This window comes from Pinus tabuliformis, chromosome 6 (genome assembly GCF_031772625.1).
Source record: "Pinus tabuliformis cultivar Carrire ecotype Pingquan chromosome 6, CPIR1, whole genome shotgun sequence".
NCBI lineage: Eukaryota > Viridiplantae > Streptophyta > Pinopsida > Pinales > Pinaceae > Pinus > Pinus tabuliformis.
In genome coordinates this window covers 2,107,063,289-2,107,079,374 of record NC_142292.1, presented here as the reverse complement: position 1 = coordinate 2,107,079,374, position 16,086 = coordinate 2,107,063,289, and the positions used below count along the sequence as shown (strand labels likewise).

Below are 16,086 nucleotides of genomic sequence, written 5' to 3'. Positions count from 1 at the left end.
ACAAATGGTGAAAGTGTTTCTATAATGATAATGCTCTGTTGTCTCTGTTCTCTAGGTTTTCTTTTTGACTTCAATTAATCTGTATATAGTCTCTTGAAATGTTGCACTTTTCTAGTCTTTTGATTTGTATATCATTTATCTTTTGTTATTTCATTGATGCTTTTCTTGTGGAAATGCAGGTTTTTGCAATGGCTGTGTTCAGATGTGACATTGTATTGCTTATATGTCCTATTGGTTTACACTTTCTGCTGGTAAGTGATAATTCATTTAACCCCACGAAATCAACATTTTCCTTTTGTTTGTTCATCTAGGGATATGAAACTTCAATCATATTATTTCTTAGAAAATTCTCTTTATGCAGGGTCAGAATTGAAAAGTCCCTTTGGATTGAAGTGATGGTTCTATATTTGAAGGATCAAATATGTGATATTTTAAGACTCTTTATTCAAGCTGACTGCTTAGGTATTAGGAAATATATTGGTTCTGTAGTCTTTTGCGCTAGGGATGTTATGATGGTTCTTATTGTTCATGTAAAAATAGAGGGATGCATACTCCCTTGATGTAAACTTATTTGAGAATTGACATAATAGAAGATTGAGTTTCTTTATCACACAAAAGAAAGGAAAGATAAGGAATCATACAGAAGAATCGGAGTGTTCTTTCCTCAGTTTGTAAGATGTTCATTAAATCTCACATCCAGCTTATTGTGAGAAACTTGACGTTCTCCTGTTTGACTTGTTGCTGTTATGAACATAAATATATACAACATAATATAAATATTAAATAATAATAATAATTAATAGTTAATGAAGAGACATGTGAAAGGACATGTTTGTATGAAAAGAAGTGACTTATTATGAAAGGGCACTCCCGCGTAGTATTTATAATGGAACCCTCATTTGTAACATCATATGAATTTTACTTATACATTTATATATATTGTTTATTTATCCTATAATGATATTTTTATATTCCAGATCTTTTGGACAATTAACTTGTGAGCTAGGTTTGGTTATCACATTTGGTATCAGAGCTTATTTTATGATTTGGCTTCTGGCCACACCACATTTAGAGTTTATTTGATTTGGCTTTTGGCCAACCCCACTTTTCAAGTTTTGGGTCATTGACCATGTCAAACCCTTAGCCCTATACAATGTTGAATTCCATTGGAAGAAAATAAAAATATCATATAAAACAAAACCAGGAAGCTGTACATCCATATGGTAACAGAATAAACAAAATTTCAGCGATAGTTTGTATCATTTGTTGGAAATACTGAGAAGGGGGGGGGGGGGGGGGGGGGTGGAAAGCGGGGGTGAATTAGTATTTCATTAATTTCAACAATTTAAGTATCAAAACAATTAACCAATAACATCACATCAAAGGAACACAAGATATATATATGAACACTATATTTATATTACAAGGAAAGCTACATCTTCCAGATTTACCAGCTAGAATTGGAAGTGCTACAATCCCAAGATTTACCAACTCTGACTGGAAGGAGGTGACAACCTCCTGAAGGAAGCTACAACTTCCTTCCCTAACACCACCTTGACACCCTATAGAATAAAAGATAAAATAAAAGCTTCTTGGGCTTCAGTATTAAGAACAATGACCCAATTACAACAACATTCAATCTCCTTGAACAAGTTCAACTTCAGCTTTGCTCCAATAAATATGCCACTCTAATTCAGACCTTCAATTCAACTACAGGTGCCCTTATACTGACCTTTAATTTTGCCTCACAAATTCATCAACAGGAGCTGCTTCAAGTTTGTTACAAATCTGCTACAATAGCTGCTTCAACAGGACTTAGGGATAGGTCCACAAGAACTGCTTCAAATCTGTTACAAATCTTCTACAGGACAAATGACAAAGACTGCTCCAGAACTTGTACAAGACAGGGACCAAAGGCATGCTTCTGATTGCTCCAAATATCTACAAGAATACCTTCAAGGTGACCTCCAAGTGTGGCTTCAGGTTTGCTACACAACAAGCCTAAAAAGTTTCAGTTGGTCTATACAGTCTCAGGGTTGACTTCTGATTTAACTCTAACCTTAGTTATAACCCTAAAGAAATCTTGAATCTGCTTTACAATACCCTGGGATACTCACAGATGGACTGGCCGAAAGAGACTGTAAATATATCATAAAACCTGAACCTTGAACAAAAGTATATCCTGAGAAAGGGAGTCAAAATTTGGCCTATGAGACAGTCACAGAAGAGGCCTCATGAGGGCCAAAATTGGCATCAGGAGAGGGATAAAATACAAACAAAAAATTACCCTCAAACAGTTCACAGTGTGCCCCAGAAAAACTTGGATTATGGCCTCATGATGAACTCGGATGAGATCTTTAGATCATGTACAGTTTGTCTCCAAGAAGAAAAAGAAAATCTGTTCAGTAAGCTTCAAACAGGAGGAGGAAACCTCCCAGACTTCTTTGAGCCAGAATTAAAATATTCCACAACAAGATCAGATAATCAAACTCCAAGCTTGCTCGACCTTCTTCAGATCTTCAAAAAGGCTCAGGCCTCAGACTTCTTCTTCTTGTATTGCTCCTCAGATCACCCAAATTACTTCACGAATTGCATGCCATGAATGTCCACAGCTAGGACATATTTATACACATTGGAGGGGCCTATTCTGAGGCTGACTAGACCTTTTAACGAACCTGTCTTTTACTGGAGTTAACCTGAACGAAGAGGCTAAGACTACTTTTAAAAGTTTTTTTTCTGTGTCTTTCAATATGCATAATTCAAGGCTGACTTTGACAATGGATTTAGGGCATTTTAATTTATAATGCTAGACCCTTTTCTAGGGAAGCAATGAAGTGTTAAGGTTATAAACTCTATGGGCAAAGGTGCTGGTGCTAAACCCATCTTTTGTGAAAATTCTAAAACTGAAATCCTATTGCAGCAATTGGAATTTATTTTTCTAATTGTTAATTATTTTTCTAATTTATTTGCTATGACGAATATCAAATAAATCACACTGCAATCTTCACAAATAAAATTCTGCAGAAATAATAACGTAGGAAGCTAAGAAAACACTAGCACACACACAATAGAAATGCCACCGTTATTTTTGGACAAATGTCCTCGGAAAAACCCAACTTGGGAGAACCAGTGAAGCAAATGAGGGTTTTATTATAAAGCAGCAATGAAATATGAGTACAATAATCTTGATGTCGAATTTGGCAATCCTATAAAGAAAAATATTGGCAAAAATCTAGTGAGAAATTTTCGGCACCCCACAAGCAAATCCGACATTGAAGAATGGCCTCTGAAACCCTCTACGAATTGCCCTGCATCACCCTCTATGTGGGCTCTGAACAGGCTCTAATTTGTACAGCCTGGATCTCAATCTGAGTTGTTGCTTTTGTTTGCCACTAACTCTGGAAACGCTTCTCCTGGCCTTTGCAAAATTCCTCTGCCACCGGAACATTGAAACAACTTCCTGAATCTGCAAATCGAACTCGTTTAGAGACCACTGCATAGTCCCTTTTGTCAGCCTCACTGTGGCTCTTCTGCCTCTCTGCAAATGCACTCACTGGATCTGGAAATATTCCTCCAACCTCCATGTCTCTGCCCTTCACTGTCTTTGCTTCCTCACTGAAGGTTGAACTCTCCAGCAATTGACTGTTGCTACTTTGGGAAATAAAATTCTCCTAGTGACTTTGGTGTGTTCTCCATCACGATATCGATCCCTTCTTATATCTTCATGTTGGAACTCCAACGGCCAAGATTAAATCTTAATCGATGGCGCAGATTATTTCTGGATCAATACATGTGAGTTTTTAGATAATTCTCATATTGAATTAATTAATTTTGATTAATTAAACAATTTTCCTAAGTTTAGACTTGGGAAACATGAAAAAATGGGTTAATAATCTAATTAAGTCATCTCTAGATGGAATTTCCAGAAACAATTTCTAGGTTTTGGAGATCTCATGTATTCTAGTCCCTCCACTAAATTTCGTGGCTAGAACACATCCGATGCTACAAAAACTAACATCTTTGGGGCATCAAACTTAAAAAATTAATATCTCTCCAACCAAGAGGACCCATAGGGCGTACCACCTATCAAAGGAAATGGGTTGGCAAGGGTTACCAATCTAGAGTGTCCTTGCATCGAAATTTGCTGAAATGTGCAGGCAAATCATCAAACAAATGTTGTCCCATTCACCCTTTGACACCAATGACAAATTCTTCCAACATCGTCTTGTCTCATCAACTATGATAACATCCAAATCAAAGAATCAAGTGAATATATTACAAGCAGAATTAAAAGAGACATAAAGCATTTTCGTGAATATGCTTCGATGACAAAGAATTTCTAAGGAGAAGACAATGTTATGAACATAAATATACATAAAATAATATAAATAATGAATAATGAATAATAATAATAATTAATTACTAGTTAATGAAGTGGCATGTGGAAGGACATGTCTCTATAAAAGAACGTGACTTCTTATGAAATGACACTCCCATCTATACTTTTAATGGGACTTGTTAAACACTTGCCGCCTACAACTACGAGTTAGTGAGAAAAGCTTTTAACCCCACAAGGTGTGGTTGGTGTCAAGAACTAAGAGAAGGGGCTATCACCTATTCCCAACTCTCTCTGTTTAAGTTATCTCCTAGGTTAGCTAAGGGGGTTGGTCCCTAAATGGAAAACTAAGTTAAAAAATGTGAGGTTTCTAGGGGATGTTAGAGTGAAGTGGATTATTTTTTTGAGATTACAAGAAAATATGATATAAGCAATATGAGCTAAAATCAACTTCAATAACCATGAACACATGAGATAATAATAAGCATATGTAAAACCAATGCCTTCAAAATATTGCTCAAAATGAATGATACCTACTCAAAATAAAATAAGGTGCTTCATATTGAAATGCAAGATATTAAAATTCTTTCAAGATATATGATCACTTATTAATCCAAAGCAATGAAGCACGACCTGTATTAGACCCGTGAGTACCCACGGGTCTTGGCAGGTTCTATACCGAGTCGGGTCACTCGCATAGAACCCGTGCTTAAGACCCAGACTCAGAGGGTATTTTATTATACTTGGCTACTCATATAAGACCTGTGGGTATGCTATAGAACTTGTATCGAAACACTATAGAACCCGTCGAGTCTCAAAAGACACATTTTGTTTGATTTTTTATTTTTCTTTTTCTTTTTTGGAAATGAGGTGGAGGGAAAGGGAAATTGGAGGGAAGAAAATGCTTTATAAGCACCTCTCTCCCTTCCATTTGTCATTCACTTGTCATTTGAGTGTTTGGCTAATTTGTATGAGTGTTGAGTGACTCCATTGCATAGTGAAGGAGCTCTTGGAGGAGGCTAAAGGAGGCTTCATCGGAGCAGACCCAACTTTAGGTAGGCTTCATGAACCTTGTTTGAATGTTTTCCATGTAATTTTTTTGTATTCAATTTAGTTTTTTTTGTTTTGAATTTTTTTTTTTTTTTTTATGTTTGCAATTTTTATTTTTTTATTTTTAATGTTTGGGCCTGTGGCTGAGTTTCTCAACCACATGACAGTCCTCATCCCGCAAGCCCTGTGGTTGAGTTTCTAAGCCACACAACGACCTTGTGTGGCTGAGAAACTCAGCCACAGGGCCAAAAAAAATTTGCAAATTAAAAAAAAAATTCAAAACCAAAAAAATTTAAAATTTATTTATTTTTCTTCCAGTTTCTGTCACCATGCCACCGAAGGGTTCTATAAAGTCTCGTGATCTGGCATAGGCACATGGTAAACTAATTATTGCCGATAATGACCACCATGTCAAGTGCAATTATTGCAATGCCACAATGCATGCAGGCATAAATAGGCTAAAATACCACCTAGCCAAAATTCCTGGGAATGGTGTGGAATGTTGTCAAAATTTCCCTGATGAAGTCACTACTGAAATGGCAGCTGCTTTGGAATACATTAAAGAAGAAAGTTCTAAGAGGGCATTAAGGAAGGATGAGATTGTTGGATAGGTAGATCTTTTTCTTAGAGTAAAACACACATTCAAAGTCCAAGTATTGGTAACTCCTCTTCAAGTGTTGTGGCAAACAGGAGTATAACCTCTTCTTTCTTCAGTCCTCATACAACTCCAGGATCTCAACCAACCTCGGATAGTTTTAGTGAAAAGAAGAGGAAGGAGGCAGATATGGCAGTGAGGAGGTTTTGGTACCATAACAATCTTTCATTTTGTTACCACTCCTCCGGATCTCCAAGGCTGAGGAACAGTCCAGTTGAGGTAACCACAAACTAACCTTTTGACTTGGTATCTAGCCCTACCAAGCCGGAGAGGGCTCTCTCCATAAAATCACAACCAAGAGGGCTGGATGAATTAGGGTTTTAGGCTAGTTATGATGTACAGAAGGGTTTGATTGTTTGAAATTGGGTTGCTGGATGAGAATTTGGTCAAAAAGACTAGGTCAGGGGAAATAAGGGTATGATTGCAAACATCTGATGGAGCAAGGTAGATAGGCACTCAAACACTTTAAGGTTCTAAAGTGAGATGGATCAGACAGGTGAGGTGCTAGAAAGAGCAAGACAAGCATGTATTCTTTCTAAATTGAAGAAATTGGACAAATTATGAAGATTTCTCCATAACAGAGCATGTAAGATGTATTCTTATCATCAACTTGAAAATCAACATATCATACAAGTGAAATGAAACATGAGAGTACAAAACATTCAAACATATACAACATAAGAAGAAACTATGTCAAAATTCCATACCACAACGTTCCACCAAAATAGCTGCAACTCATTCATTAAATTCTGCCAAACACTGATTACACTAGTGTCTCTGATCAATACTACAACATCCAACTGAGTCCAACCTTTGAAAAGACTGAAAAATACAAGATATAGGCCTCAAACAAACTCCTCCCAGCCTCAGGGGTCGAATCCATGAGTGGAGGAGCAGTTCCACCAAAATCTGAACTGATAGCTAGAGTATAGGGTGGTCAAAGTGACTCATCCCTAATTACAATGAAATTAATTCATTACACCTCATTGAGTCCATTTACCTAATGTATTTACCCTAGGTAATAATAAAAACACCATAATTACATTTACATCATCAATTACATAAGTAAAAACTTGATTTCCCAAGATGAAAATCAAATTTGCAATGAAAACTGAAAAATATCATACAATTTTCAAACCCGCCATTTTTGTGCAAGGCGCGCCATCCATGTTGCGGCCAAGTTTTGAGTGTCTTCCCAGTGTCCAAATTGAGCCCAGGATAGCTCATTGGAAAGCTTGTCCTGTCTAGTTTCCAAATCTACCTTTAGTTTCCAAAATGGACTTGATTTGACCTGTCAAAAAGTGTTTCTCCCAAGACTACTCAACGTGCCATTTTTGTGCCACGCGTGCCCTCCATATTGCAGCTTGATTTTGAGTGCCTTCCCGATGTCCATATTGAGCTCACGATAGCTCATTGGAAAGCTATTCCAGTCTAGTTGTCATTTGACTTATCAAGAAAGTCATTTGGACACTCCAGCTAGGAGAAAAATTGATTTTCCCAAGGTCACTCCAGAAATGCAGAAAACCTCTTGTAGCAACTGTATTTTTGACATTTCTCCAAAACCATGACACCTGTGTAAAAACTAAAGGAGGTTTTTCATCCTTGGCCTATGATGGACAAAAACCTCTCACTTTTGTCAAATTCATCTCTGTTTGGTCAGAAACATAGTTTGAAGAAAAACTGGCCCTATGTGTGGCAAATGATTTGTCCCTTGGAATGAAGTTTTTGAAAAATGATGGAGACATGATGTTTATGAGTTGGAGTGGCCTCATACTTGCTGATATGACCTCCCTTATGCCTCCTCTGCTCAGATGTCTCTGATTCCATAGCAAACCCTAGCTCAATGGGAGAGGAAATTAGGGTTTAGTGTAGGCAAAACAGGGGATTTGGGAAATTTATAGGAATGAAAGGAAATAAAGGGGATAGGGGACTTCTAAATTCTTAGGAAAATTTTGGGAGGTAGGGAGGGATGTTAGGAAGTAGGGGAAACTGGAATTTCAAGGATTGAGTGAGGGGAAGGGGTCCAAAAGGGCAAAACACAGGCCTAGTGGAATGACAAAAATTTCAGAATGGGACCCTAATATGATATGAAAAGAGGATTTTTTATCACTGATGGAAGTATGCAAATATTGACACTAACACATTCAACTATGCAAAGTCTTATTTTTATCAGCCCATGGTGGATGCCATTGCAAGTGTTGACCCTGGATACAAAGCCCCATCTTATAATGCACTTAGGGGGAAAGAGCTAGATGAGGAGCTTGAGTGTGTCCAGGAACAATTGGAAAGCATTGAAAGCTCATGGAAATTTACAGGTTGTCCAATTATGTCTAATTGGTGGACAGATCAGAGGGGTAGAACAATAATAATTTTTTTTGTAGCTTGCCCTAAAGGAGCCATGTTCCTCAAATCCATTGATGCATCTACAAATGTAAAAGATGCACATTTTATTTTTACATTGTTGGCTGATGTGGTGGAGGAAGTTGGGGTTACAAATGTTGTCCAAGTAATCACGAACAATGCAACAAATTATGTGGCAGTTGGAAGGTTGCTTTGTGTCAAATATCCCACTATTTTTTGGACTCCATACGCTGCCCATTGCATAAACTTGATGCTAGAGGACATTGGGAAGTTGGAGTGGGTGCAAGATGTTGTGCAGGAATGCAAACAAATTACCAAGTATATTTATAATCATGCTTGGGTGTTGAACCTTATGAGGGAATTCACACAGGGTGAGCTTAGTTGCCCAACTGTCACATGGTTTGCTACAAACTTTATTTCCCTCCAAATCCTTTTGTATGAGTACCAAGCTTTGAGAAAAATGTTTTGTAGCCAGCAATGGGTATTTTGGAAAGATAGCACAAAACCATAAGCATTGTCTGTGAAAGCATCTATCTTTGGTGATAGTTTGTGGGACAAAGTCACTGAGATTGTCAGCTTCACTGAGCCCCTTGTGAAAGTCTTGAAATTGATGGATGGAGAGAAACCTGCAATGGGATATATATATATATATATATATATATATATATGAAGGCATGGATAGGGCCAAAGAGGCCATCAAGACTTTCTATAAGGGAAATGAATCTAAATATCTCCCTATATGGCAAATTATTGATTCTAGGTGGTACAAACAACTACATTCACCATTGCATGCAGCAGGAGCTCAATCTGAGCTTATTCTATAATGAGGGGTCTAGCGTTCCAAGAGATCCGAGGGGATGCGAGGTGTCATGATATGCATTGAGAATATGTTCTCGAATCAAGATATCAAGACAAAGTCAACATAAAACGAGATATGTACAAGGAAGCATCAGACATGTTTGGATTAAGCTCAAGCCAACATCTCAAGGACAAGAAAATGCCTTGTAAGTGCAAATTGTTAGAACTTAGCTTGTAATTTTGCTAGCTCTCTTTTATATGTTTGGCATTGCAAACTAATATCTTTGTTGTTATTTTTTTACAGCTCATTGGTGGATAGATTGTGGCACTAAGGCACTACAATTACAAGAATTTTCCATCAGAGTTTTAAGTCAACCCTGCAATGCTTCTTCTTGTGAGTGCAATTGGTCAGTGTTTGAGCACAGCCACAACAAAAAGAGAAACAGATTGGAGCATGAGAGGTTGGAGAAGTTGGTTTTCATCTACTACAACCTTCGAATGCTCACAAAACAAGTGCAACCAAAGGATATGAATCCAATTTTATTGGATACTATTGATTTAGAGTCTGATTGGGTTGTGGAGGAGGAGTCCCCTGATTTGAGTTTTCTTGATGAAGAGACTAGGGATCTCTCTAGGTTGTCATCTCAAATGGAGACTCCAAATACACCTACCTCACAGTTGCTTCAGCCTTCCGATGTTAGTACTAGCTCCACGAGGGCTTATTGTAGGCGTAGTTGTCCATGAGTGATGAGACTCAAGATTGTTATGAGACAATCATTGATCATTTATGTATTTGAATTTTGAATTTGCTGACATTTTTTATTTTAATTATGGAATCATGAGTCCTTTTCTTTTTCAATATCTAAATGTTTTTCTTACAAATATCGAATATGTTATGTTGTAATTTTATAGATATGAGATGATGTTATGAATTATTGCATATATTGTGGTTTTTATAACTTATAAGGATTGGAATTGTTATTAGTTAATTTTTTGTGCTTAAAATTAACCATATTTTGACGAGTCTTATAAGGGTCGTTCCCGAGTCTTATACGAGTCAACTAGTTAATGCCGTGACGAGTCTTATATGAGTACGAGTCGTGCAACATTGATCCAAAGCATACAAGGAAAGAATATCTTGCAAAGGAAACCAATTAGAATTCTACATGCACAATGAGATACTACTTGCCCAAAGTATCCAATTCAACACATTCATAAATGACAAGTGTAATGACTATTTGCAAGTAAAAGAATGGGATGTGTTTATATGAAATGCACCTAAACTAAAATTGGATGCAATTATTTTAGTTACTTTTAATCTAAATGCCTAATCTAGGTGAAAGATCTTCCTTTTGAGCTCGTAACAAAGGGTAAAAATTGGGGTGACTGTAAGAATAAGGGGTCGAGGACACGGTGGTGTCATTAACGATATCCTTCCCCTGGGTCTTACTAGCCAGCGTGTGCCTTCGTTCCTACAAGGGGACAAGCCACCTTCATAACTACAGGGTCACACACCTTTACCTTACTTTATACCAATTGGAAGAACTTTCTAAGAAAGTATTTTTCCTATGATTTCTATCAACCAAGCTTATGCTTGGAGATTAATTTGTTTAAAATGCAACTAAATGAGAATACCTAATATGATATGCAAGTGAGATTGCGAGTGCTATGTAAAAGATAGAAATTGCTTCAATTAAATGTGCTCCACAAGATCACTTGTATATTTGCTCAAGTAAACACAAGATGCATAAGCTTCATGAACAATTAAAATTGTGAGTTTCTAAAGATAAATGATGAACCAATAACAAACTAAAGCAAATGAAGCTTGAAATGTATGTGCTTGCAAAATGAGCAAATAAAACGCATGTAAAATTTCTCAATGTAAATTGCAATGCCTTGAAAATGAATTGAGATAAGATTGATGCCCACAATAGCTTTGCAAAAAGAACTTTAAACTTGAGAAAAGAAGATTAGCTTGACATGAAAGTAAATAGTTGCTTTGGAAAATAAACTTGTCCAATACACAATGCTTCAATATACTTAAAATGGAAATGTGGCATAACAATAAAGCATGAATTATTTAGACAAGTGCCAAACTAAATGTATCAAATTTCGCCTAAAAATTATAGAAATGCTTGCATAAAGTAAGTTGCAAATGGAAATGTAAACTTGAAACTTGTAGCACCAATGATAAGTGGTGCAAACTTAAAGCATGTAGCAAACTTGAAGAGAAAGAAATGCGATTTGTGTTACTTCCCAGTTAGACCATGCATATGTCTGAAAAATGAAAGAAATAGAAATGTTAACAATCAATCCACCCACTAGCCTTTCTCCCTAAATGGAGAAATAGGATGCCATGGGTAAACCCACGCTCTCACAACAAAAACATAAATTTTTATTACGGTGTTACAATGAGGTTAGAGCCTCTTAGAGGGTTGCCCAAGGAATAATGGAAAGATACAATGTGAGATATTGAAACAACAAGGAAATCCCTTCAAGTACAAGAGCCTCGAAAGAGATGAAGAGTTTCTACAATTTAGAGAATATAAGCTCCAAAATGATACACGACCTAGCCTCCTTCACAAAGTCTCCTAATGCCCACGACCTCCTTGGAATGAGTCTTGAAGCTTGAGGGGAGCTACAAGAAAGAATGTTAGGGCTGCAAAACTGAAACAAAAGTTAGTGTGAAAAATAGAGCATGTAAGTGGGTTATAATGCTACAAAATAATATACAAAAACTAAATCAAGTGATGGGAAAATTCCCCATCTATGAGAATTCCTAAACTCTAACCCCTACTGCAGCAAATCTGAATCTACTTCACCTACTTGATTTTAATTACATTATCCAGTTATTCTTCTGAATACTGAAGCAAATTACTTCTGCATCCTACACTTAATTAAATATTTGATCTCATGAAACAGAAAACAGAGCAAAGAACATGATACATAGGACACACTTATTTTTGGACACAATAGTCCCCAGAAAATCCCAATGTGGGAAAACTGGTGCAGCAGCTTTGAGGGTTTATTATTATGCATGAGAAATATCTGAATACAAATCTAGGATGCTCATCTAGCAATCCTTTACAGAGAAAACACTGGCGGAAAATCTTAGTGAGTTTTACCTCACTTCACCCGGCAGAATTCCAGTTGATCGGCACAAGACTGGCTAACCCTGGTTATTTCTGCGTTGGCTCTGCGCCAGCCATGCGTCACCTTCTCTTCCCTCTCCGTCAGCTCTCCCGGCTGTTCCGACAGTTCCTGGTAGTTTCGGTTGTTCCGACAATTTTGGATTCTGTGTGACAGGAAACTTTTCTGCATGAGCTCTCTCGGTTATTGTGATGCCTCTGTGTTAGCTCTCCCGGCTACTGTGATGCCTCTGCGCCAGCTCTCCTAGCTGTTCCAGCAGTTCTCGGTAGTTCCTACAGTTCTTGGCAGTTTCGGCTATCCCGACAGCTCTGGATTCTGCGTGACAGGCAAATTTTCTGTGTTAGCTATTTCGGCTGCTGCGCTGCCTCTTTGCAAGCTCTCTCTGCCTCTCTGCCATTATTCTCTAGAAAGTCCTCTCAGATTCTCACTGCCCCTCAGTTGCAAGATTTCCCCAATCGATTTTCCTCCTCAAAACTTATCACCTCAGAAAATCGATTTCCTCAATCTCTTGTGTGTGTTTCCAAATGAACCCTAAGCCTCCATTTTTTACTTTTCCTGTTGAGTCTTCAACGGCCGAGATTAAGTCTCTAATCAACGGCTAAAATCAAAACATGACTTGATCTGCCTTCTAGATCATTCTCACCCATATTTTGATTAATACCCATTAATATTTTAATTTTCCTAATTTTACACTTAGGAACTCCATTAAAAATATTAGTTATTTTAATAAAATATATTATGGGTGGAATTTCACCAAACAGTTTCTGGGTTCTTTAGAACTCATGTGCCTTAGCCTCTCCATCAAATTTCAAGGCTAGAGCACTTCCGATGCTACCAAAATCTAACACTCCCTCTTAGCGAGGAAAGTGCTCTAGCAACAATGTCCACCTGCATGCTGCTTTGTTTCTGAAGCACCTCCTTTCTACACTGTTGTTGCCACCAACACTGTGTTGCTGTTGCCCATGACACTGCCACTGCCACTGCTGCATTTGTACTACAACTCCCTCTCAAACGCTGCATCTGCTATGCTGCTAACACTGCATCCGCACTGCAACTTAGTTGTTGAGAGAAGCAACTGAAAAACATCCAAAATTAGCTGAACTTAACTGTGTTCAACATAATACAATGAATGTTGGAATCTGACTACTATTGATTCTAACCCTCTGAATCTTTTGCGTTGCTCTTGACTTTTGCACTTCTAAACTGATCAGTCTCTGGTCCCAAGCTACTGCATCTGTCCTCCAAACACTCCACTTCATCATCTGACACTAAGTCCATCTTGCTACTGCTGAATCTTGGGCTCTTGTAGAAAGGAATTGATCCAAGCGGTGGACTCCTCAAGGATCCTGCCCACATGTAGTCCTCTTGACCAATGTTGCACGAAGTGGGGACGTTTTTTGGAAGCAGGAACGCGGAAGCGTCTGCTATATATATATATATTTTGCATTTATACTCAAAACAAACATCCCAAATACCAAATTAATTGTAGAAGACATGAAAACATGCTTATTTTTGCATAAATCAAGATAGATATGGCATCCATGATTCCATTGTAGTTACTAGTATGTATAACAACCATCTGTATTCTAGCTATTACAAACATACATCAAATTTTTAAGCATATTATAAAACATAAAACATTTAAGCATATTATAAAACATAAAACATAGAGCATATTATGATTTTTCTAGCAAGTGAGCAACTGTCAAAATTTGTCATGTTCAAAATTCAAATAATAATGTTTACAAAATATGTCACCTGGTCACCGCCAAGACAAAAAAGGTTCAAAATTCAACTTCACAAGCCTACAAGTCTAATGAGTAATCTATGACAAAAGTAGTAGATTGTGAATATATCTACTAATCTCTCCTCCTTCCACCACGAAGAGAACGTGGTGGCGGGCCTCCACGTGGTGGCAATGAAGAAGATGGTGCCTGTGGAAGTTGTGGCAATGGCACTGAAACTGATGAAGAAGAACCCCCTGCTGTTGGTGTTGAACCATGGAACCTAGGAACCAAGGGACCAAATGGGGGTGGGGGTGGCATATCAACACGATCATCATCATCCTGGAATCGCTTAAAGCATTCATGCAAAAAAAAACACTAGTTAGCAAAAAAATTAAAAACATGAATTAGAGAAATGCTTTATAAGGAAAAATTGGAAAATTCATACCACAATGGACATACCTGGATAAGAGCATCCTCTAATTGCTCTAGTCGCAACACTCCATCCTCCAAATTGGGCTCCTCTAGATTCTTGTCCCAAATCAACAGGTCTTTATTAGACTTTGCATCTTCACAGTAATGGGACAACAATCGGAAGTTGTAATGAACATAAACCAAGCTCTCTGCCCGGTCTAAACTCAACCTGTTCTTTTAACACTGTGGATGAAAGAATAAGAGCTCCAACACCTCTCTGCAGAAGAAGTATTTACCACCTGTGATAGCACCCGCAATGCCAAAGTCTGTAGAAGTGGAGTACCCCCTCCATGCATGTTCCACCACTCAAGAGAAGAAAATGTCTCTCGATCTTTAATTGCATGCATGCTCCCAAATGGACTAGTGTTAAGCATATAGTTGCTCACCTGTCTCCGTACCAATGCAGCCTCCTCCTCATCAGGGATTAATTTACTCAATGCAGCCATATATTTTCTATGAACCTCTTGATCTTGGTGTGGTTTTCTCCTGCTTCCCCCCCAGGTGCTGGTGTTGAAAGCCATGATGGATGATAGTATTTAGGTGTCAAAACATATGCTAATGTATGCAATGGAACATTTAGCATTTCCCATCGGTTTTCCACCTCTGCACGAATATAATTGTACAAGGTGGTATCTCTAGGCTCAACAATGTCTTTAATTTGCCCCAACATGCTATCCATTTGCTCATACACCTCCCCAATTACTGGTCGATCTGAATCTGCAAACTTGATCATGTAATAAATTGGTTTGGTGAATTGCAAAACATATTTAACCTGTGCCCAAAAGTAACTGTCAAGAACAGTGTCCTTGACTGATTAGCACCATCTATGTCAGTGTTAATTTCATCCCATGATTCAGCACACACCAGATTAGTTAAAGCTTGTCTCACCTTCACTAGCCGCCTAAAGTTGAGGTAATAACTAGCAAATCTTGTCTTTGCAAGTTTAAGCAACTGCAACTTGGAGTAAGTGCCATAGAAGTAGTTTACCCTTGTATGCCCTGTGATGAATTTAATGAGTTGCTTCCCTCTCCTGTAAAGCTCAATAATCCACCCACATTCTTTGTGCTTCACAATATCATGCATCAAAAGGTTCAATGTGTGAACCAGACACCCAGACCAAAAGATGTGTGGATAAGTACGCTCAATAATTTTTCCCGCTGCCTTACAATTTGCTGCATTATCTGTATCACTTGAACCACATTATTCGGACCAACATCTTTGATTGATTTCAAGAGGAGATCTGCAATGTTTTGTGCAGATGGACTGATGGAGGAGAGTCATGACATGTAATAATTACTGCACCACTAGAAGAAACACCAAGAACATTTATCAAATGTTGGTTTCTAATATTTGTCCACCCATCTGATACAACGGATACCCCAGAATCTACCCACTCATTTGTAAAACGTGTCAAAGCTCTTTGAACCTTAGCTTTTTCTCTTTCTAATAACACTGTTCTAGCTTTCTCATAGTTGGGAGCCTTGTATCCTTTTGGGGCTTCATTGATGGCCTTTACCATTTCACGCCAATAGGGAGAG

The 16,086-nt window shown here is 37.8% G+C and overlaps 1 protein-coding gene across 2 annotated transcripts in view; it reads left to right on the top strand.

Moving 5' to 3' along the window:
* Positions 1 to 16,086, top strand: part of LOC149267666 (dol-P-Man:Man(7)GlcNAc(2)-PP-Dol alpha-1,6-mannosyltransferase-like) — a 542,356-nt gene that overhangs the window by 226,722 nt on the left and 299,548 nt on the right. For both annotated transcript variants that reach the window (XM_089433813.1, XM_089433817.1), the window contains exon 10: positions 180 to 251. In XM_089433813.1, the coding sequence (XP_089289939.1) occupies positions 180 to 251 (72 nt within the window). The remainder of the gene's footprint in view (positions 1 to 179; positions 252 to 16,086) is intronic.